The sequence below is a fragment of the Sus scrofa genome, chromosome 17 (assembly GCF_000003025.6).
Source record: "Sus scrofa isolate TJ Tabasco breed Duroc chromosome 17, Sscrofa11.1, whole genome shotgun sequence".
NCBI lineage: Eukaryota > Metazoa > Chordata > Mammalia > Artiodactyla > Suidae > Sus > Sus scrofa.
In genome coordinates this window covers 33,401,027-33,423,703 of record NC_010459.5, presented here as the reverse complement: position 1 = coordinate 33,423,703, position 22,677 = coordinate 33,401,027, and the positions used below count along the sequence as shown (strand labels likewise).

Here is a 22,677-nt window from a genome sequence, read left to right as displayed (position 1 = left end):
TGTGTGTGTGTGTGTGTCAAGAGGCAGAACTCTGTTGTTGCTGCCATTTAAAAAATATACATTTTTGGAGTTCCCGTTGTGGCTCAGTGGAAACGAATCTGACCAGCATCCCTGAGGACGCAGGTTGGATCCCTGGCCTCACTCAGTGGGTCAAGGATCCAGTGTTTCCATGAGCTGTGGTGTAGGTCACAGATGTGGCTCAGATCTGGCATTACTATGGCTATGGCGTAGGCCCAAAACTACTGTTCCGATTAGACCCCTAGCCTGGGAACTTCCAGATGCTGTGGGTGCGGCCCTAGAAAGACAAAAGACAAATATATATATATATATATATATATATATATGTTTATAAATGCAGAGCATATCTCTGAAAGGATTCAGAAAAACAATCTGCCTTTTGGAATAGGAGTTAGAATGGAGGTCCAGGTTGAGGAGGAAACTTACTTTTCACTGTAACCCTTTTGGTTTGCTTTTTTCCAACCCTGCAGATGCATTACTTATCTAAATAAGTAAACATAGAAGCAGTGCCGTGTGCTTTACATGCTTTATCTTACTAAATCTTCAGAATAACCTACAGGGAAGTACTCTTACTATTCACAAGGCACAGGGACATCAAGTCATTTGGGGCAGGGGCAGAAGGGGGTGGAAGGAGCCTCGATCCCTAGGGTTTGCCAATTTCCATGGTGTAAATATTCCCTTCCTGGCTGATTTCAAGCTGCCACTGCGATGTCGTTGAGCGGAGGTGGGGAGAGGTGGGCACAAAAAGCTCTCATGAGCCCAGGGGAAGTAACTCCAGCACAGCCACGGAGAGAACCTTGCACCCCCAGCCAAGGTACCATTGATTCCTCCCACCTTGGACTGAAAGGGTTGTTTATCAAGAACAAAACAAATGTAAGCAAATATACCACTTCAGGACTCAAGAACAGCTTCTGGGGATCTTTATAGATGCTGGGGCATTTATTTATGGTATAAACAACCTGCCTGGCTTTATAATAAATTTGAAACAGAAACCCAGAAATTAAAATTAAGCATCTGGGTTTTACATTTGCAAATTACTTTGCCATTCTCTTTATGAAATACTGCACACAGCTATATAACCATAAGGCAGTAAAAGAACAATAAATTAATCAAAGTTAGCATTCTGTCAGCACAGCCCCACGTTCTTACCCCGGGCCGGCTATCTAAATAGGAAAGCGGTTTAGAAATTTTCCCAGTGCTTTACTGGGAGAGGTGGGGTGAGAGGATCAAAAGACTTGGATCGGGGTTGTGGTCTAGTTCTGCCATTTGTGAGGTAGTCAAGAGTTCCCGCTGTGGCTCTGAGGGTTAATGACCTGACATCTCTGTGAGGATGCGGGTTCAATCCCTGGCCAGGCTCAGTGGGTTAAGGATCTGGCATTGCCGTGGCATAGGCTGCAGCTGCAGCTCTGATTCAACCCCTGGCCTGGGAACTTCATGTTGCAGGTGTCGCCATGAAAAGAAAAAAAATAAATAAATAAAGAGGGAGAGAGAGACAGGATAGTGCCCTCTACATAGATTTGTACAGGCAGGTTTGCCAAGTTTAACAGATGAGGTAAACATGTGGTCTACACCTGGATATAAAGCTGGATGGTTTTCCTCCAAAACTATCCCTCAGAAAGAAGTAAGCAGGAGTTGCCATATATTCAAGTTCTTACAAAGCCTCAGAGTCATTCTTATTCCCCAGACTCTCTCAGTTAAAAACTATTGTTTGCAGTTTATAGATGTCACCTGAAGGAAGGGATTTCAAAAAAAAAGTTTTGGACACAGATGTAGTCATTACACTGGGAGTTGACCTCATATCCCTTGCAAAGATGTAATCCAGGGAGTTCCCGTTGTGGCTCAGCGGAAACCAATCTGACCAAGAACCATGAGGCTGTGGGTTTTATCTCTGGCCTTGCTCAGTGGGTTAAGGATCTGGCGTTGCCCTGAGCTGTGGTGTAGGTCACAGATGTGGCTCCAACCCTGTGTTGCTGTGGCTGTGGTATAGACCGGCAGCTGTAGCTCCAATTCAGCCCCTAGTCTGGGAACCTCCATATGTTGCGGGTGAGGGCCTTAAAAGCAAAAAAAAAAAAAAAAAAAATTTAATTTTTTAAAATGTAATCCATTAAATGTTAAGATGTGATCATAAATATAAACCATCAGGACCAACAGAAAAATGATAACTGATTAAGACTGAGTGAACTGGGACTTTAAGGATCAAATATTTTAGCAACAGCATCAGGTAAAGGCTCAAAAAGTACTGGATCACAAGCTAATTAGATAGGAGTGAAATGCATGTGATCTAGAAAGTGAGCTGGGTGGTTCAGAAACCATCCCCAGCAGGAGTTTCTGGGGTGGCTCAGTGGTTAAGGAAACCGACTAGGAACCATGAGGCTGCGAGTTCGATCCCTGGCCTTGCTCAGTGGGTTAACGATCCGGCGTTGCCGAGAGCTGTGGTATAGGTCACAGACTCGGCTTGGATCCCCTGTTGCTGTGGCTCTGGCGAAGGCTGATGGCTACAGCTCCGATTCGATCCCTAGCCTGGGAACCTCCATATGCCGCAGAAGCGGCCCAAGAAATGGCATAAAAGAAAAAAAAAAAGAAACCATCCCAGCAATAATAAATATATGAGATAAAAGATGCACAGGAAGAGAAGGAACAAAACTGTTTTGTAAAATGTCAAAGTGGGGGAAAAACCTAATGTTTCCAAATTAATAAATGATTATTAATATCTATTTAAATAATGTCAATAACCACGAGTATGTGCATACCTAAAATCATAAATTAAATATTATAGATGTTTGATGATTTCACCTAGAACCTTAAGAATTTATATATTCAAGATGGCCCGCCAAACATCTTCTCTTTTGCAACCTTCCCATTGTGAAAAATGGGAGAGTCATTATATGTTTGAGGTCAACTAACACTGGGACATGTTAAGTATAAGCACTTACAACTCACTAAGGTCTGAGTGGTTCGGGACAAGTACTGTCAGGGTCATTCGTACTATTTTTATCATGACTGTCCTCACAGACTGGGCCCTTTGGTTGTGCTCCTGTAATCACTTAACTGGGATTGGATTTCCTGATCTGCCATTTTCTAGCTGTGTGATCTTGGGCAAATTACTAAGCTCTCTGTGCCTCCGTTTCCTCATCTGATCTGCCATTTTCTAGCTGTGTGATCTTGGGCAAATTACTAAGCTCTCTGTGCCTCCGTTTCCTCATCTGTAAAAGAGAGATAGTATCTCAAAAGGTTAAGAAGTCAATAATTTAGTATATGCAAGAAGTGTATGAATCAGTACTTAGTAAATGCTTCTTTTTTGTCTGTGTGTATCTTTTCCTTTTTTTTTTTTTAGGGCTGCTCCTGCACCATATGGATGTTCCCAAACTAGGGGGTCCAATCTGAGCTGTAGCTGCTGGCCTACACCACAGCCACAGCAACCCCTGATCCAAGCTGCATCTGCAACCTACACTGCCAGCTCATGGCAACACCGGATCTTTAACCCACTGAGCGAAGCCAGGGATCGAACCTGCGTCCTCATGGATACCAGTCAGATTCGTTTCCTCTGAGCCATGATGGGAATGCCTAGTAAATACTTCTTAAATATTAGTTGTTATGATTTTCATCAACAGAGAACTGTAACTGTTTAGAAACAGCAGTTTTCCTCACAATAGTGGATTTTGCTGGCAGAAAACTTGTTTCCACCTTAGGATCTCCAGCTCACGCACAGGGCCCAAGGCCCAGCAAATGCTAGTTGAACCAATAAATAAATTCTACAGAGAAATAAAGACAGTGGAGTTCAGGGCCCTGCACAGCACCTGGTTCCCATTCGCTGCAAGAGGCAACATTCTGAGCGTTGATACCTATGGCGCCGCAGCCTCATTTCCCTCTGGCCACAGTGCGGTAGAGCCGGCAAAGACTGTGGACAGACTGCTCCCTTTTGCATCCTCACAAGACCATATGTTCCTTCGGACAGCAACTGGGTCTTATTCATCTCAGTCCCTAATCCAGCAAACGCTAGGAGCTTAATCAGTACTCACAGAGCAAACGAGAGATGCAGGGTGGTCTGCGTTACTGCATGTTCTTTTTAAACTGAATTGTATTTTTCTTTTTACATCTACAAAAAGGAAAAAATTAATACCAAAAGCACATCCATAAAAAGTTCAAATCGTACAGAAGGGTTGAAAGGATCACTTAGGGAGAATTCTTGGCATCGAGAAGATTATTTATCCAAATATTTCCTTTATATATTCAGAAACTAACATGTAAGCACATGTAACACGCAAGTTCCATAAGTTTTTTTTTTTCTTTTGTCTTTGTAAGGCCGCACCCACGCCATATGGAGGTTCCCAGTTAGGGGTTGAATCCAAACTGTGCTGACCTACACCACAGCCACAGCAACAGTGGATCCGAGCCACGTCTGTGACCGACACCACAGCTCACAGCAGCACCAGATCCTTAACCCACTGAGCGAGGCCAGGGATCAAACCCACAACCTCAGGGTTCCTAGTCGGATTTGTTTTTTTTTTGTTTGTTTTTTGTTTTTGTCTTTTTGTCTTTTTGTTGTTGTTGTTGCTATTTCTTTGGCCGCTCCTGCAGCATATGGAGGTTCCCAGGCTAGGGGTTGAATCAGAGCTGTAGCCACCAGCCTACGCCAGAGCCACAGCAACAGGGGATCCGAGCCGCGTCTGCAACCTACACCACAGCTCACGGCAACGCCGGATCGTTAACCCACTGAGCAAGGCCAGGGACCAAACCCGCAACCTCATGTTTCCTAGTCGGATTCGTTAACCACTGCGCCACGACGGGAACTCCCCCTAGTCGGATTTGTTAACCACTGAGCCACGACAGGAACTCCCTATTTATTTTTTTTTTTTGCACAGAAATAACCATTATTTAATTTTGGATTATCTGCTTCTATTGTTTTTTCTTTATACATAAATACACATATATTTTAAATTAAATTGGGATCATACTGTTTTTTCCAGTTAACAGTAGAATTAAATCATTTTATCATATCATTAAATATTTTTCTGCAACAGAATTTTCTTCTCATTACTCAATGAATTTATCGCACCTGTAGTTGTACAATGATATATGTATGTATCTAAATAAAATTTGAGGTCATACCCTAGATCCTAGTTTACATCCGATTTTCCTTTAACAATGTGGTCCACACATATCCTGTGGTAGCACAGACAGAGCAAATCCCTTTTATATTCAAGTTGGTGGTACGTGAGTGTCTCTAATATTTTACTATTAAAAATGACCACCATAAAAATCCTTCTAGCACATGGATCGTGCCACAGTTGGGTAAGTACTTCTATAGGATAAATTGTAAAAACTAAATCACTGATTCACAGTGTATGAATTTTAAAATATATTAATAAACAATGAATTAGCAAATTGCTTTCCTAAAAGGCTGTGTGTTTCCTACTTTGATCTCCAAGTGTGCTTTGGTGCCGTATGGTTGTGTACATGTCAACCAGATTCCCCAACAGTTTATTTTCAATGTCTCAGTAGTTACGGAATCGAGGACTTGGCCCTGCTCGCTCACTGTATTCCTTTATCCTTCTGAAAATCAGAAGCAACTCCTGAGAACTTAGCAACCAATTTTCTGCAGCAAATGCTCGGAGAAGACCTAACAAAGAATCTCTATGCCATTCCCAGAAGGGAGAGGAGGAAAGGTTGGAATTTCTGAGCCCCGAAGTGGCTGATGGGAAGAACATCTGAAATTAGAACAATCCCTCAAGTTTGGGAAACAGAGTGGCTGTCTCCGCTTCCATCTTTGCGTTCTGTGACTCAGACACTAATTAAATAGACAAAAGGCCATCTCTGTTGGAGTCTCACTGGGTGCACTGTCTCTAGTGTAGTGTCCCCGGGGTCTGATTTGGATACTTACTACTTGTAGCCCTCCAGAAGCTTCTAGGTAATAGAAAGAACCACAAACAGATGTCCTGGCCAGAAGCTGAACAGCGCCACCCAGCTGTCAGCCTCATCCATGATGGCCCGGGCCCACTTTTAATTTCAATTTTAATCCAAGTAATAAATATACATGATTTTTTTAAGTTGTATTGAAGTATGGGTGATTTTCAAGGCTAGGATAATTTCTGCTGTAGAACAAAGTGATGTGGTGGTTCCGGGACCAGCAATATTATCACCAGCATCACATGGGACCTATTCACACATCCATTCTCTCTGATTCTTTTCTCACATAGATTATCACAGAATATTGGGTAGAGGTTTTTTGTTTTTTTGGGTTTTTTTAATCTTTTGCCTTTTTAGGGCTGCACCCTTGGCATATGGAGGTTCCCAGGTTAGGGGTCCAGTTGGAGCTGTAGCCACTGGCCTACACCACAGCCACAGCTACACAGGATCCTAGCCGCATCTTCAACCTACACCACAGCTCACGGCAACGCTGGATCCTTAACCCACTGAGCAAGGCCAGGGATCGAACCCAAGTCCTCATGGATGCCAGTCAGGTTTGTTTCTGCTCAGCCACGATGGGAACTCCTAGAGTTCTCGTACTATACAGCAGGTACCCATTGGCCAATCATTCCATATATCTCAGTATGCATATGCCAATCCCAAACCCCCAGGCCATCCCTCCCCACCTGGATAATGTTTAAGAGTTAGTTACTACCAAGAGTTAGATTCTACTAAGAGGCTTATAGCAAAAACCCCCTTCTCACCACCAAGTCCCATCCCATGAAGGAATAACTCATTCTATGGTTACTTCTCTGTACCTGATTTATGGTGTCACGCCAAGATTTTTAAATGTTAGCTCCCCCTGACCCTGACCTTTTTGTTTGTTTGTTTAGGGCCACACCCATGGCATATCAAGGCCAGGGGTCGAATCAGAGCTGTAGCTGCCAGCCTACACCATAGCCACGGCAAGGCGGGATCCAAGCTACATCTGCAACACATACCACAGCTGGCGACAACACCGGATTCTTCAGCCCCTGAGCAAGGCCAGGGATCGAACCCACATCCACATGAATACTAGTTGGGTTCATTACCGCTGAGCCACGATGGGAACTCCTCCCCCACCACCTTTTTTATGGCCATACATGCAGCATATGGAAGTTCCCAGGCCAGGAATCAAATACAAGCCACAGCTATGACCTAGGCAGAGCTGCAAAGACTCTGGATCCTTTAACCCACTGCACCTGGGATCAAACCTGTGCCTCTACAGCGACCTGAGCCTCTGCAGTTGGATCCTTAACCCACTGTGACACAGTGGGAATTTCCATTTTAGCCCTTTTCAATTAACTTACAGCTATGGAAAATAAAGATTCAGTTTTCTCTCTCTCTGTCTCTGCACGCACGCGCACACACACACATACACCCTCTCCAATTTTCCCCAAATAATTATATCATAATTTCTGGTTAAATCAATGTACTGTTGTTACATTACAATGACAATGTAATATTATTTCCAGCTGAGCATTGTAGTTTATGATGATTACAATGTTTTTCTTATAAATTGTTTTTGTTTTCTTGGCTTTGATAATCACCTCGTGTCTTATTTGCTTAGTTTTCTATTTAACAGCTCCAATCCATCCCCAAAAATCTTTGCCAGAACTCCCATCCTTTACAGTCACCTCAGCTTTGTGCTCAGTCTAGAGGCAGTACAGCCTAATGTGGTGGTGCCTGGACCAGCGATATTATCACCAGCATCACCTGGGACCTAAGGAGCAATGCGAATGCTCAAGCCCGACCCAGGACTTGCTGGTCAGCCTCTCTGGGGGGGAGCCCAGCAAGCTGAGTGATGCTGAGATGCCCTCAAGCTGGAGAACACGGTTTGCATAACTGTTAAGAGCCTGCACATCAAAACCCTAAGGCTCCTGGGGGGTCAGATTTTGGCTATTCCAATTGTTTGTAATTACATCTGTGATATAACAGCCTCTGAGGCTCCATCTTCCTATTAATAAGGTGGGGACAAGCGTCTCTCCCTGTAAGTGATGTGAGCCCAGCGTGTTGTGTGAGGAAGCATAGCAGGCTCTAGTTTTTCTTGGCGGCAGCCCTCCTGCAGCCTAGATGCAACAAGCAAGGGGAGTTCAAGCAAAGCCTTTCCCCGGCCCTTCCCAGTGTCCCCCGTGCAGAGGACAGCCTCCATCCAGGCACCCACCCCAAGCTTCCGTCCTTCCGCACCGCCACAGCCCTTCGGAAGACCTCCTCCCATACCCGGCATCAGCTTCTCTTCCCCTAACCCCTTCCCATCCTCGGCTCCCCCGCTACAAATATTTCAAACCCCCTGATTCTCTGCCAGTCCCCTGCCACCTGCAGCCCGCAGCCCTCAACCCCCCTCCCCACTCCCACTACCCTCTAGCAGCGCCCTCTCCCACTGTCCATGCCTTCCACACTCCCTGCTATTTTCCCACAGAACCCCAACCCCGCCTCTGCCTCCAGGCTGGCTGCCCCTTGAGTGTCCTCAGCCCCTGCAGCTCCGGGGATGGGACCGGAGCATCACCACTCTGCTTCCCACTGCCCTTCCTTGATCCCGGCACCCCAGGCACACCACCTCCTCGAATGATCCCACCTCAGGGCCTTTGCACCTGCTTCTCCCTCGACATGAAATGTCCTGGGCGGTATGCATCCAGCTGATTCTTTTACTTCCATCAGGTCTCTGCTCAACAAGTCACCTCCTTAGGGAGGTTCTCCCAAACCCTCCATCCCCAAATAGCACCTGCTTTATTATCACCTGCTTTAGTGTCCTTTGCAGGGCTAATGTTATTTGAATCACATGATTCCACGATATCTTTTTTTTTTTTTTTTGCCTTTTCTAGGGCCGCTCCCGCGGCATGTGGAGGTTCCCAGGCTAGGGGTCCAATCAGAGCTGTAGCCATCGGCCTTCGCCAGAGCCACAGCAACGTGGGATCCAGGCCGAGTCTGCAACCTACACCACAGCTCACGGCAACGCTGGATCCTTAACCCACTGAGCAAGGCCAGGGATCGAACCCGCAACCTCATGATTCCTAGTCGGATTCGTTAACCACTGAGCCACGACGGGAACTCCCCCACAATGTCTTATTTTCTATGTCAGCCCCTCAAAGGCCGGGGCCTACGGGAAGGGCCTAAAGCCTCCCTGCTGCTCCTGCCCTTTTCTTCCATGTCTCCTGCAACTATTGTGTTCCAGTCATGTCCAGCGCATGTGAGGCTCCAGGGAACTAGGCATAGGCATGTTTGCTGACAGGGAAGCCGAGGAAGAAGGTCCTACATGTTCACATAAATGCCCGCCATTAGGGGGGGCTGAGGGGGGTAAGACAGTGTGAAGAGCCTGGGGTCTCAGTTCAAATCCCAGCTAATCAAGCTCCTCCCTTTAGCCTCTTCATCTGTAAAATGGGGCTAAGAACAGTACCTCACAGGCATGAGAATTCTTTGTTACCTTCTATGCCTGACAGAAAACTTTAATGAATGTTGGCTATTGGTCATAAGAATAAGAACAGATTACCACTGTAACTTAAACCAGGAGTTCCCATCGTGGCTCAGTGTTTAACGAATCAGACTAGTATCCATGAGGACCTGGGTTTGATCCCTGGCCTCACTCAGGGGGTTAAGGATCCGGTGTTGCTGTGAACTGTGGTGTAGGTGGAAGACTCGGCTCAGATCCCGATTGGACCCCTAGCCTGGGAACTTCCATATGCCGTGGGTGCAGCCCTAAAAAGACCAAAAAAAAAAAACCCTACAAAATACACACACAAAAAAATTGTCCAGGAGTTCCTGTTGTGGCTGGTAGAAACCAACCCGACTAGTATACCTGAGTTAATTAACGGCCTTTCTAGATTAAAGGAAACTAAAGCGACATGACAACTAAATGCAACATGTGTTCCTCATTGGCTCCTAGAGGACAGCTATATTACTGGGACAATAGCAAAATTTAACTATGGAAGTTGTATTAAATCATATTATTGTTAAAGTTCTTGATGTTGATCATTGTACTGAAATTTTGCAACAGAATATCCCTGTTTTTAGGTAATACACACAGAAGTAGTTAGGAATTAAAGAGCATGATGTCTGAAACAAAGTGTTTTTTTGGGGAAAAAGTACATATATATATTGCATATAATATATGCACAAACATATACACAAGAGAGAATGTGATAATGCAAGTAGTAAAATATAAAAAATTATTATGACAATTTTAAAAGTATATGAGGGCGTTCCCGTGGCTCAGCGGTATTGAACCCAACTAGTATTCATGAGGACGCAGGTTGGATCCCTGGCCTCACTCAGTGGGTTAAGGATCCGGTGTTGCCGTGAGCTGTAGTGTTGGTCACAGATGTGACTTGGTTCCCGAGTTGCTGGGGTTGTGGCATAGGCCAGCAGCTGCAGCTCTGATTCAACCCCTAGCCTGGGAACCTCCATATGCTGCGAGTGCAGCCCTAAACAGCAAAAAAAAGTTTTTCAGTGACCACACTAACAGAAGTGGCTTGACCGCAACCCTCAGGCACTGTTTAGCTTATTCTTCTCCTTCGTTACACACTAATATTGTCAAAAAAAGACCCTGGGTATTAGCTTATTTAATAGTATCTGATAGTTAATGTGTGCAAAGCCTGACCTAAGTGCTTTAACCATCTACCCTCAGTGGATTCTCCAACTACTATTCTTCTCATATTACAGATGAGGACTAGAGACACCATAACGTTAATTAATGGTGTTCCCTGGTGGTCTAGCAGTTAAGGGCTCAGAGTTGTCACTGCTGTAGCTGGGGTTATTCCTGTGGCCAAAAAAGTTTACTTGTGCAAGGTCACCCATATGATTCCATGAGGCACAGAACCTCAACTAAGGTAGAGACTGTCTTGTTCACAGCTCTTTCCCTGGCAATTTAGAACAAAAACGGTGCCTAACATATTATAAGCACTCAATAAATATCTAGATTCAGTTAACAGATATAAGGCATCTAGGAGGCATTGGAGTACAAAGCAGTGAAAAAATATTTAAAAATTCATGCCTAAATGGAGCTTACATTGAACGCTCTCAGGCCTGCACCCAATTAGCCACCCTAGATATAAATATGTACGTGTATGTACATTTCATTTGGTGCTATCAACCCTGAAAATTAGGGCCTACCCACTTTGCAGAAGAGTAAACTGAGGGTCCAAGTGGGGCAATGTTTTGCCCAGGATCCAGGGGCTTAACAGGAGGCAGGGCTCTAGATTCCAACCCAGACCGGGCGGTTCCCAGGCAATCCTTATGCATTAATCAAACCGACCAATCCAATCACCCAATCAGTGTTTATTTGGGCCTACTGCGTGCAGCTCCTCTTCCAGCGCAGGCCAGGAAGGGAGGAGGTTGTGCTGCGCAGGCGGCTTCGGAGACCGGGGAGTTACAGCCAGATCGCGGGAATTTGGCGCCCATTTTCTGCTGGTTAGGTGTTCTAGCCTGTGATTGGGCCTCGGCGCGGCGTGAGTACGCCCGGCTGCGGCTGGTCGGCCGACCTTGGCAGGACCCAGGCGGCGCGGTACTCTTCCGGCCTCCCGGGGGATGGGCCACCAGGAGCCCCCGCTGGCCCGAGTGCGGGCCGGACGTGAGGCTTATATAAAAGGGTTACGTAAAGGGCTCAGCTGGCGCGAACACGTGGAGAGCCGCGGGAGCCCCTACGCTCAGTTCTCCCCCGAGAGCGCCGCTGCCATCACCCGTGCGGCCGCAAGCTCCATTGCACGCTCGGCCCGGGCCAACGCCTCTCGCGCCGCTCCGTACCGGAGGCAGCCCTGGCCCGGAGCGGACCATCCCCAACCCGGGGCCTTAGAGGGGAAACGGGCTGCCCGGAAGTGGAAAGGAGCCGGCCAGGTAAGGGTGCGGTCCGCGGAGTAAAAGCCAGCAGCCAGCCGGGGCGACCCCGGAGCCTCCTGGGCAGAGCAGGAGGGCCCCCAGATTAGCGCGCTCAGGAACGCCGAACTTTTAAGGCGACTCTTTCCACCCGCAGCCTTTCGGGACTTGGGTCGGTCCGCGGGGATCCGTTCGAGCTTAATTCAATGGACTGTTTACACCCGGGAGAACACAGGGAGGGACGCGGGGAGGGGCATCCCAGAGGGAGCCGAGCGGGGGAACCAGATCTCCACAGGCCGATTTGGCGCTTAAGGCGATTTTCTTAAGTCACGACCGCTGCAGGTCCTTGTTTTTCGTATTGTTATAGGATAAATCAACTGAACAGACGAGGAGGTTTTGCTTTTCTTTCCGGCTCCCCCTCTGAGCCATTGCCCCGTGGTTTCGTCTTTCCCGCTTTCCCCTCCCTTCCCCCGTTCAGTCAGCCGCCGTGGCTTCCGTCTTAAAGGGGCCGTGGCGGCCGGAGGAGGAGGAGGTGGGACGCCTTGCGGCCTACGCTCCTTGCCTCCCCGCCTCGGCCTGCGCGTTTAACCGGTTCTTTCGCCCACAGGTCACAATCCAAGGTCCCGATCCTCCGCGTCCCGGGGCCGGACGGAGGGATGAGGCAGGGGGGGCCCGGGCAGCGCCGTTGCTGCTCCCCCCGCCGCTCGCAGCCATGGAAACGGGGGAAGAGGACGGCGCCCGCAGAGGTACACAAAGCCCCGAGCGGAAAAGGCGAAGCCCAGTGCCGCGGGCGCTCAGCGCGAAGCTGAGGCCGGCGGCGGCGGCCCAGGCCATGGATCCGGTGGCGGTCGAGGCCCCGGGCGAGGCCTACCTGGCGAGGCGGCGGCCCGAGGGCGGCGGCGGGTCAGCGCGGCCGCGCTACAGCCTGCTGGCGGAGATCGGGCGCGGCAGTTACGGCGTGGTGTACGAGGCAGTGGCCGGGCGCAGCGGGGCCCGGGTGGCGGTCAAGAAGATCCGCTGCGACGCCCCCGAGAACGTGGAGCTGGCGCTGGCCGAATTCTGGGCCCTGACCAGCCTCAAGCGGCGCCACCAGAACGTCGTGCAGTTTGAGGAGTGCGTCCTGCAGCGCAACGGGCTAGCTCAGCGCATGAGCCACGGCAACAAGAACTCGCAGCTTTACCTGCGCCTGGTGGAGACTTCGCTCAAAGGTAGGGGCGTCTCGGGCCGCCTTGGCTACTCAGGGCCTGGACCCACGAATCCGGTGGGCTCTGCTCAAAGTGACCCCAGGACCTCTTACCTAGACCCTGGTCTTGGCCCTGTCACTCTGAACCAGACACACCCTCCTTTCCAAGCCAAGCATTTGGGCTGTCCTCTCAGCTCAGGATCCAGGATCCGGGATCCGTTCTCAGCACTGTCGTTAGCTGGTATTTTCATAACAAATGTTCATTAAGCGCTAACCATTGTCTCGGTAAGTGCTCAATAAGTGTGAGCCATTATTATGAAACGTGTAGCACTTTTAAAGTCGGATTTGAGAGTGGAGGGGGTTGGATTCAGACTTGGTGGAAGGACTAACAGAGCCCCCCTCACACTCCTGGGCCTCTTCTCTTTTCCCTCCTAAAACAAACAAAAGTTTGCTGGACCCACCCATACCCCTTTCTTCTCTGGCTCCCAAAAGCCTGACACCCTCCAGCCCCGCCCTGCAGATTCTTGCTTCCTGGTCTTCCTTTTCCTCAGAGACCCCCAGCTCTTCATCCCAGGGCAGTCAAGCGAACTGGCGGTTTTCGGGCTAAGTCCTCTTGGGACTTGAAAAATAATAACCCCACAGGTGGGCCTAGAGCGGTCACGCAACAACTTCTAACATCTTTTTCCTCTGCTTATTCTCAGCCCTCTGAGGCTGGCTTGCAAGTGGCTTTATACATAGGGAAGGTGGAGCTCGGTTTGACAAGGGGGTTTTGCAGTCCCGGGAGGCTTAGTCCTAGTTTCAGGGTTTTAGCTGCAGTTAGGCAGTGGGTACATCCTGAGTGCTTGGTACTCACGTGTCTTGTTCAGACTACAAGTAGCCAAGGGTCTGTTCAGAGAGGAAGGAGCCAGTGGGCTAGGAACGCTTGCTAATCTGAGCCGCTATGCTATGCCCTAGATAGCTTATCGAGTGACTTTAAGTAATAACTTGAAAAGTAAATCCTCTCCTCTTTCTATAAATGGAGAAACAAAGGATTAAAGGGGAAGAAGTTGATGAAGGTTAATCAGCTTGTAAGGAAAGTCGGGTTGTGCTCTTGGTTTCTTTTACAGTTTTTCGTAGCTTAAGCGATGCGAACCCAGACCTGCCATGATTCAAGGTCTTGATCCTTCTAAAAGGGGTGATGGTGTCCATCCTACCCCGAGGATGAACTGGACCTGACCTTACTAAGAAGGGGTAGGATTTGGGGTAGGGTTGGTTAAGGCATTGTGTTTGGAGCTTTGGCCTGACTTTAAGATCCTACAAGCCCATCCCTGTTTCAAGTCAGTCGTTTGACAAAGATGGAGGGACATGCTCTCTGTTGTTATTCCCTGGGGTCCCTTTTCAAACTAGGCTTCTACTTTTTATGCCAATCCCTGCCTCATCCATCCTGAAAGCCCACCCTTTCTCCAGGGTGAGTATATTCGTTTTGAAAAGAATTTCCAGGAGGTTCTTTGGGCTCACCTGTATTCTGCAAGCTCTTCATTCTCAGACTGTCTTCTCTGTGGTTAATGAGTGGTCTGGACTTTGATATTACACAGCTGTCTTGGGATGTAGGAATTTGCTTTGCCACAGGATCCCCTTCTACTCGACGTTCATTGATGCCAGTCTTGAAATGTCAAGCTGAGTTGGAAGTCTTTGCTTCATCTCTCTACGCAAAAATACTGCGCACACTTTCCTCACCTGTGGAATTTGTCAAGACTCCACAGTCAACAGTGGCAGCGTAGCATAGTGACTAATACCATGGGCTCTGGGGTTAGCCTCGCTTTTAGCCATGGCTTCTCTGAACTGACTGCATGGGACATGGGGCAACTTGTTAAAAACCTGTGGGGAGCATTCCTTTAACCGTGGAGTGCAGTACCTTTGTTGTAGGGTTGCTGTGAAGCCTGGGAGTATCAACAAGTGCTCCAGATGAAAAGTTCACTGCTTCAGTTAATTTCAGGCTGCATTTTGAATCTTCTCCCACTGACAGTTCCCTTTAAGATTCAGTGTTCCTGGGAGATCCCTTCGTGGCTCAGCAAGTAACAACTCAGCTAGGATCCATGAGGATGGATGCAGGTTCGATCCCTGGCCTCGATCATCACAGCTCTTGGACCTGGCGTTGCCATGAGCTGTGGTGTAGGACACAGATGCAGCTCAGATCCCGCGTTGCTGTGGCTGTGGTGTAGCCCAGCAGCTGTAGCTCTGATTCCACCCCTCGCCTGGGAACCTCCCCATGGCTTGGATGCGTCCCTAAAAAGACCCAAAAAAAAGATTCGGTGTTCCCTGTTCAAGTTTCCCAAATTCGTTTGACCGTGGAACACATTCCGTTTCCTGTGTTGTCGGCAGCGCCAAGTTGACAGAAACCCTGGGATTTTTCTTCCTCCCTTTGTGAACTAAAACTGAGGCCTAAAAATAATTTGCTTTAGGCCGCATACTTAATATGTCCCTTTTAGTTATTTGGAGTCTTACATGAATGAGCCTCTACTCTAGGTCAGTTCATGTCATGGGCTCCGGAATGGAGCAGTAAAGACAGTGCACGTGGCCTCTGCTTATAAACTCAGGTTCAGATTTACTTGTCAAGTGTTAATTTAACAAGCTGTAAATAGAGCTTTTTGCTCTCAATATTCAAGTGGAGAACAAAGACCCAAGTTATTCCAGGTGGTTTTCCTGACTTCAGCTTCCACAATGTAGCAGTCCTGGTCTGCCTCCCCCCCTTCCCGCCCGGGAAGATTCCTTTTGGCTTGCAGATAATTTAGTTCAGCTCTGTCTTCAAACAGAATGTCCTTTGCAGTCACCTCTTCCCCAGTCTCCTGCAATCCAGGATAATTTTGTTTATTTATTTTTTGTCTTTTTGCCATTTCTAGGGCCGGTCGCTCGGTATATGGAGGTTCCCAGGCTAGGGGTCGAATCGGAGCTGTAGCCGCCGGCCTACACCAGAGCCACAGCAACACGGGATCCGAGCCACGGGTTTGCGACCTACACCACAGCTCACAGCAACACCACATCTTTAACCCACTGAGCAAGGCCAGGGATCGAACCTGCAACTTCATGGTTCCTAGTCGGATTCATTAACCACTGAGCCGCCACGGGAACTCCAGGATAATTTTGAATAGACTGTAAAAGTGTTAAACTGCTTTAAAGTCTCAGTGAACCAAATCCACAAACTTTTACTGAGTCCCTATAGTGGTATTTGCAGGAGAAAAAAAAAAGGAAAAAAAAAAAACCTCTTTGCCCCAAAGGAACTTAATTTGAGAAGTCTGAGGAGCTGTGGAAGACTCAGATGCTCATCAGGGTCACAGGAGGAAAAGGCAAGTTGGCTCATTAACATGTGCTTTGTACTGCTTTGTGCAAATTAACACGAGTGAGAATCTAGAGTCAGCCAGAAGTTAGCAGAGAGGGTGGGCTTTTGATGAAGGGGGCCTAGGAAGTACTTGAATAGGTAAAGAAGAAAGTCAGTTTATTTCACAGTTGGGCCAAAGAGAGAATGTTTGTTTTTCCTCCTGTTAAGTATCAACTCTGCCAGAAGGCGTTTCTGTAGTTTTTTGTTTTTTGGTTTTGGGGTTTTTTTTTGTCTTTTTGCCTTTTCTAGGGCCGCTCCCATGGCATATGAAGGTTCCCGGGCTAGGGGTCTAATTAGAGCTGTAGCCGCCAGCCTACGCCAGAGCCACAGCAATGCGGGATCCAAGCCTCGTCTGCAACCTACACCACAGCTCACGGCAATGCCAGATCTTTAACCCACTGAGCAAGGCCAGGGGTCGAACCTACAGTGTCATGGTTCCTAGTTGGATTCGTTAACCACTGAGCCACGATGGGAACTCCTGCCGTTTTGTTTTTGTTTTTTTTAAATCCTGTCTGGACATTCTCTTGTGGCACAGTAGGTTAAGGATGCACCATTGTTACTGCAACCGCTCAGGTTGCTGGCCAGGAACTTCTCTATGCTGTGGGCACAGCAAAAAAAAAAAAAAAAATCTGTATAAATAGACCAATGTCAAAGAAAAAAAGGGTAAGGAACCTCTTAATGCAATTCTTAGTCGTCTTCAACTTTGATAGACTTCTGTGTCTTACGTCCTTCATTTCTCTCTGAGCATAGATGGACCAAGCAGGTCTGCCCAGAGAACAGAAGTTTGAGGCAGAGTGCCCCTTTGTGATTCAGCAGTAACGAACCCAACTAGTATCCATGAGGACTCGGATTCAACCCCTGGCCTTGCTCAGTGTGTGAAGGATTCGGCGTTGTCGTGAGCTGTGGTGTAGGTCACAGATGGGGCTTGGACCCCCCTTTGCTATGGCTGTGGTGTAGGTCGGTGGCTGCAGCCCTATTCAACCCTAGCCTAGGAACTTCCATATGCCTCGGGTTTGGCCCTAAAAAGAAAAAAGGGGGGAAAAAAGTTTGAAACAGTCAGTACTGAGCTGTCTTAGATGTCTTATCTGACCTGCTTCACAGGGAAGGAAATTGAAGCCCAGGAAAGGGACAGGCCTTGCCCCAGTTGAGTTAGTGGTAGCTTTCAAACCAGCCTCCCAGGCTTTTTTAAACCAAATTAATAGTCCTGTAAATTTGGTTGATGGGTTGGTGGCTTTGTTTAACTTTTCAGTACTTTTCATTAAAAAAGGGTTAAGATGTCAGCGGTTTGCTTTTATACTCTCGTTTTTCATCGCCAAAGGACCCTGTCCTGATTGCACCTAAAACGGGGTTACTGCCAACTTAAGACAGCTGGCAAGCCTGAGCTCATTGTCAAACTCAGAAATTCTGGAGCTCTGCGGTGCACACCACCGATCCTTCTGATAAGTAGCAACAAATTAAGGGCCCCCCAAAATTGAGGACAAACGCTCAAGGCTCATAAAACAGAATGATTAGAAGTTTGGGAGAGCTAGGAGCCTAGCATATCCCACCTTGGTAAAGCTTGTATGTTTTGCCAATTATTTGATGTTTGCTGCTCTCAAGGTACCTTAAGGTGACTTGACATGGGTGGGCATCTCGGCCCTTGGAGGTGGTCTTGTCTGCACCCCGGTGCCCGGGGTGACTGTGAGCCACATACTGTATAAGAGGCCACAGCTTCCTTCATGAGGCATGTACGAGATGTACCCAGTGTCCACAGTGCAAGGTCGGGGGGGTGGGGGGTGCCCTGGAAAATGGGAGCGTAGAGGCCTGGGGAAGCAGGGAAGGAAGCAGACCTCGGAAAGCTGAGGGGAGTCGGTGTGAGGAGGAACCAGAGTCTTGCTTGGTGGCTGGGGCGTCGGCCTGCAGACTCCTCTCTGCCCACTGAGAGCCCCGGGAGACCTTGGGCTCAGGGCCAGGCCGCCCCCTCCCAGACCCCTAGAAAGCAACTCTGAATGCTCTCCTGCCGCACCTTGGGGCCTCATTAAGGATGAGGGTGAGGTAGAGGCAGCGAGGTGAATGGTAATTTTTGGCCACCCTGACATATATAATATATATCAAGGAGGCGTTCAGAGCCCTGGAAATGAATGGGATAGAGTAGAATGTTGGTATTGACTGGGGGTAAAAGATCTTTGTCTCACTTTCACTCTAAATAAAAGCTCCTACTCACTGATTGTTCTGGGCCAGGAGCTGTTCTAAAGGCTCCTCACCTGTTAAGTGATCGAGTCCTCACAACCCCGTCTTGAAGTCACTGCTGTCATCATCCCCGTTTTCCAGGTGAGGCAGCTGAGGCACTGATGATAGTGAAATTGCCTGGTGTGAAACAGCTAAGCAGATGCCCAAGCCAGGCTCGCAGCCCCGCGTCCTGGACGGGCCCCACATTCCTTGACAGCTGTGCTGCTCTCTTGGTGGCTTAAGTTCTGGACGCTCCTGTCTTGCTTGGGGCTTGGGCATGATCGTATTGCACTCGGAAGCTAATGGCTACTATTTAGTTTTCATTATGTGTTAAGCGGTACTTGCGGCCCTGCTAATTTCTGCCGGTGCCACCCACCCCTGTGTCTCAGCTGCCAGGGACCCTTCTGCCTCCTCTCTGGTCTACTCCTGATTGTCTTGGGACAAACCACACAGACTTCTCTCTTGCTGCTGACAGGCTGCCTTCCTTCTATGTGCACTGGGGGTTTTAGATACCAGCCCCAGGAGATGGAAGCAACCCTTACTTAATTGAGAGCTTTGATTAATTGAGGTTGCTTTGGGTAGGGCTTTTTTTTATAATGTAAATAAACTCTCCAGGAGAGCTTAGCTTCCCAATAGAATGTCCATTTATTTTCAGCTTGCATTTGATTTTTGGTGGTGTTTAGCCAGGGGCCCTCCTTGGATTCTGGATGCTCACCTAGTTGTCTTAATTTACACATATTCTACATGCTCTATACTCACATGTTCCCCGTTATTTCTCCATTTTAAGCCTCTCCAGCTAGCAGATCTCATCTGGATTCATTTCACCCAGCTATCAATCGCCTGCTCAGTATGTGTGTGGGGCGTTACAGGAGCCCAGAGACGTGGTCTCATCCCACTGTGGTACCCAGACCTGCTGTGATGCCCAGTCTAAGGGAGGAGAGTGTAGCCGAGGCTGCTTCGCTGCAGCCTGGGAGAGGTGCTCTAGGGAGAGCAGCGGGCAGGAATGTAGCTAAGTGGAGGGGACGGAAGGATGAGTTGTTAAAGGTAGGTTAGAAGCGAGCCTGGCGAGGAGTTTTCATCGTGGAGCAGTGGTTAACGAATCCAACTAGGAACCATGAGGTTGCGGGTTCGATCCCTGGCCTCGCTCAGTGGGTTAAGGATCCGGCGTTGCCATGAGCTGTGGTGTAGGTCGCAGATGTGGCTCAGATCCCGCGTTGCTGTGGCTGTGGCGTAGGCCTGTGGCTACAGCTCTGATTAGACCCCTAACCTGGGAGTCTCCATATGCCACGGGAGCGGCCCTAGAAAAAGCAAAAAGACAAAAGAAGTGAGCCTGGCGAGTGGCAGGCCCGTTGCACAGGAGAAAGAAGCGAGCCAGGGCTGCCTGGCCAATGGCATCTGCATTTTCTTTAACAAGATCTCTGCAACATTTCCAAGTGCTATTAGTTAAGCTTTCATAGATTTTCGTGGTTCATCCTCTCGTCTTAATCCTCTCCACTTGAGGTTGGAGTTTTTGTAATCTGGTCATACAAGAAAATCGGGATCCATCAGGTTGAGTAACTGGTTCAGTACCACAGGGGTGAAGGGTCAGGGTCTAGGTTTATATCTGACGTTCTTTCCAATTTCCATGTTCTTTACATGCTGCTTTATGACCGTCCAGACTCATTAACACCATACATACCCAGTAGGTGTCTGCCCTGGGGTCCAGGCACCTTGCAAAGATGCTTCGTATATTACAGCTAAGCCCGTGGAGGTGGATGTCTCTTCCCAGTTTATGGGAAATGAAATATTCGTGGGGACTTAAGAAGTTTGCCCAGGGTCACATAGCCATGTAAGCATGGGAGTAGGTGATCTTGACCCCACACCTGGCTGGCTCCTTTCCACTGGGGCCGAGTTCCTAGTTGGCCTCCTGGCCTCTGTAGGACATATTTTGCCCTGGCAGCCACCCTTAGCCACCCTTAGGGGTCTGTTCTCTGGTGTGCAGTGACATTTGATTAATGAAGTGCTTTGAAGTGAACACACCCTGTGGTGTTGACACTGGGCCCAGCCTCTTTATAGTGACGCGGCTCAAGGTCGTTGAAACTGGGGCCAGGGCTTGGTCTGTGTCCTCATCTTGGAAGAAGCTGCCGAATGGGCCTCATCTTCAGCATCTTCTTAGGATCGTCTCCCAAACCACTTCTTTAGTTAAACGTTGTTAATATTAAAATTTTTAACTATTCCAAAGCAGGGATGGCTATGGTCATATCAAATTCAAACCTCATTTCTGAGTTCCTTTATAATATTTGCTTAAACGTAACTTTGAAATTTTATGTTTTTTTCCACTTCACATTAAGCATGCTTATGGCATGTCATGTAATCTCTTGCAGCTTTTTTTTTTTTCCTCGGCGGCACCCGCAGCATGTAGAAGTTCTCAGACCAGGGATCAAATCCCAGCCACAGTTGTGACCGAGCTGCTAGAGACAACGCTAGATCTTTAACCTGCTGTGCTGCAGGGGGAACTCCTGTTTTGGCTTTTAAAGTAAATTGTGTTCAAGTAAAACGTGGCCCTTTAAAGCAGTCAACTAAGTGGCAATGCCCTTGTTAACAGATAAGTACTTGTAGACAGTTAAGTTGCTTCTATTCCTCACTTTTACTGTGCTGTATGAAATAGGAGTTCTGCGTTTGTTTTTTTTTTTTAGTGCTTGGTGTGCCTTTCTGTTGCTGACGGTGGTAGGTTTTGTTTTTTAGTTTTTGTTTTTGTCCTTTTGGTACTCTTAGAATAAATTCCTAGAGTGGGATTTTTATGTCAAATTGACTGAGCATTTTGAAGACTTGTGATAAATATTGAATTGTTTATCTCAACACACTTGTCAAAAAATCATGATTCCTCCTCTTGTGAAAAATGAATCTGTATTTTGTGTGGCTGGTCTGTCAATTCTAGGGACTTGGTGAAGGTTAAGCTCCTGGGGGTGGGGGCGTACAGGCCAGTACTTCCAGGGACTTGTGTCCCAGTGCGAGGGGATGAAAGGTCTACACATTAACCTCTGCTGCTGTGCTGGTGCCAAGAGGCAGTGGTAAAGCAGCACGGCTAGGAATCCAGACTGGAAACCGGGGCCTGCCTCTAACCGTCAGACCATCAGCAAGTTAGTTAGTCCTTCAAGCCTCAGTTTCGAAAGTTCAAGTGTACTTTCCTACACTTGTGAAAGTAGATGCACATTTGGAGTGGGAAGAAAGGGTTGGCTGCCTCTTTCCATCACAGTGTGACAAGTTACTAAGTTCTGTTGATGCTTAACCTCCAAGGCCTTTCTCCCCCTCCCCTTCTTGCGGCGCCACCTCCTTTGCCAGCCCTCAGACCCTCCTGGGGGCCCCTGCTGGCTGCTAGTCTGTTTCGGCTGCTGGTCTGTCCTGCCCTTTCTAGCTCCTCCTGCCTCCGGAGGGAACCTGTTTCGTGGACTCTCAGACATGCTCTTTGACATGTTAACATCTCTGAAATCAGTACTTAGTGGCAAACCAGAGTGTTGTCAGCAGCCTGGATGTCTTAACCTAAATAGTATGTCTCACTGAGCGGTGGTGACTTCTCAGTTCCAATAAGCAGCTTCTCTCCAGAATACTTAGAATTTCTAGTCACTTCCCATTTCTTAGAGTTCAAATGCTTTTAGTCCACCAGACACTGTTCCTCATGTGACCTTGACTCCAGCTTCATCTTCATCCCCTCCTACCACAACTCTTGTGTGACTGCCCCAGATGACTTGCGTCCCTTGCTCTAAGCTTGCACCCCGCCAGGCAGCGTGCTCACTCTTCACCCTGTGAGACAATCTTCATGGCCACTGGCTCTCAACCTGCCTTTCTCATCCCGACCCCCTTTCCCTGCTCCTCAGACAGAACTGTGCCCTGGTCCTTGTGCTCACAGCTGTAGCCATTCTTGTACTGACCAGAAACATTCATGAGGGCAGGGACTGCTGCTTATCTCTGGTGTCTGGCAGGCAGTGTGTGCGCTCAGGAAGTGTTTAGATGGAGTTGACGAGAGCATCGAAGTCTAATTTCTGGAAGATGCTTAGAAGTAGACTTACAAAATCCTGGGTATTTTGTATCCCTTTCTAGGAAGTGTCTGCCTCTCCACAGCTCCTACTGACTTTATCCTCAGGCTGAGCCCACCAGTCCCCAGTTTCTGAGGAAAGCCCATTTT

General features: G+C 48.1%; 1 protein-coding gene across 3 annotated transcripts in view; it reads left to right on the top strand.

The window, feature by feature from the left end:
• Positions 10,376–22,677, top strand: part of STK35 (serine/threonine kinase 35) — an 80,604-nt gene continuing 68,302 nt past the window's right edge. For 2 of the 3 annotated variants that reach the window (XR_002339847.1, XR_002339848.1), the window contains exons 1-2: positions 10,376–11,790; positions 12,377–12,977. Coding sequence is in view for 1 of the 3 variants with exons in the window: in XM_005672793.3 (XP_005672850.1) it covers positions 11,485–11,790; positions 12,377–12,977 (907 nt within the window). In the remaining 2 variants the exon portion in view is untranslated. The remainder of the gene's footprint in view (positions 11,791–12,376; positions 12,978–22,677) is intronic. The other variant, XM_005672793.3, reaches the window with a different exon arrangement.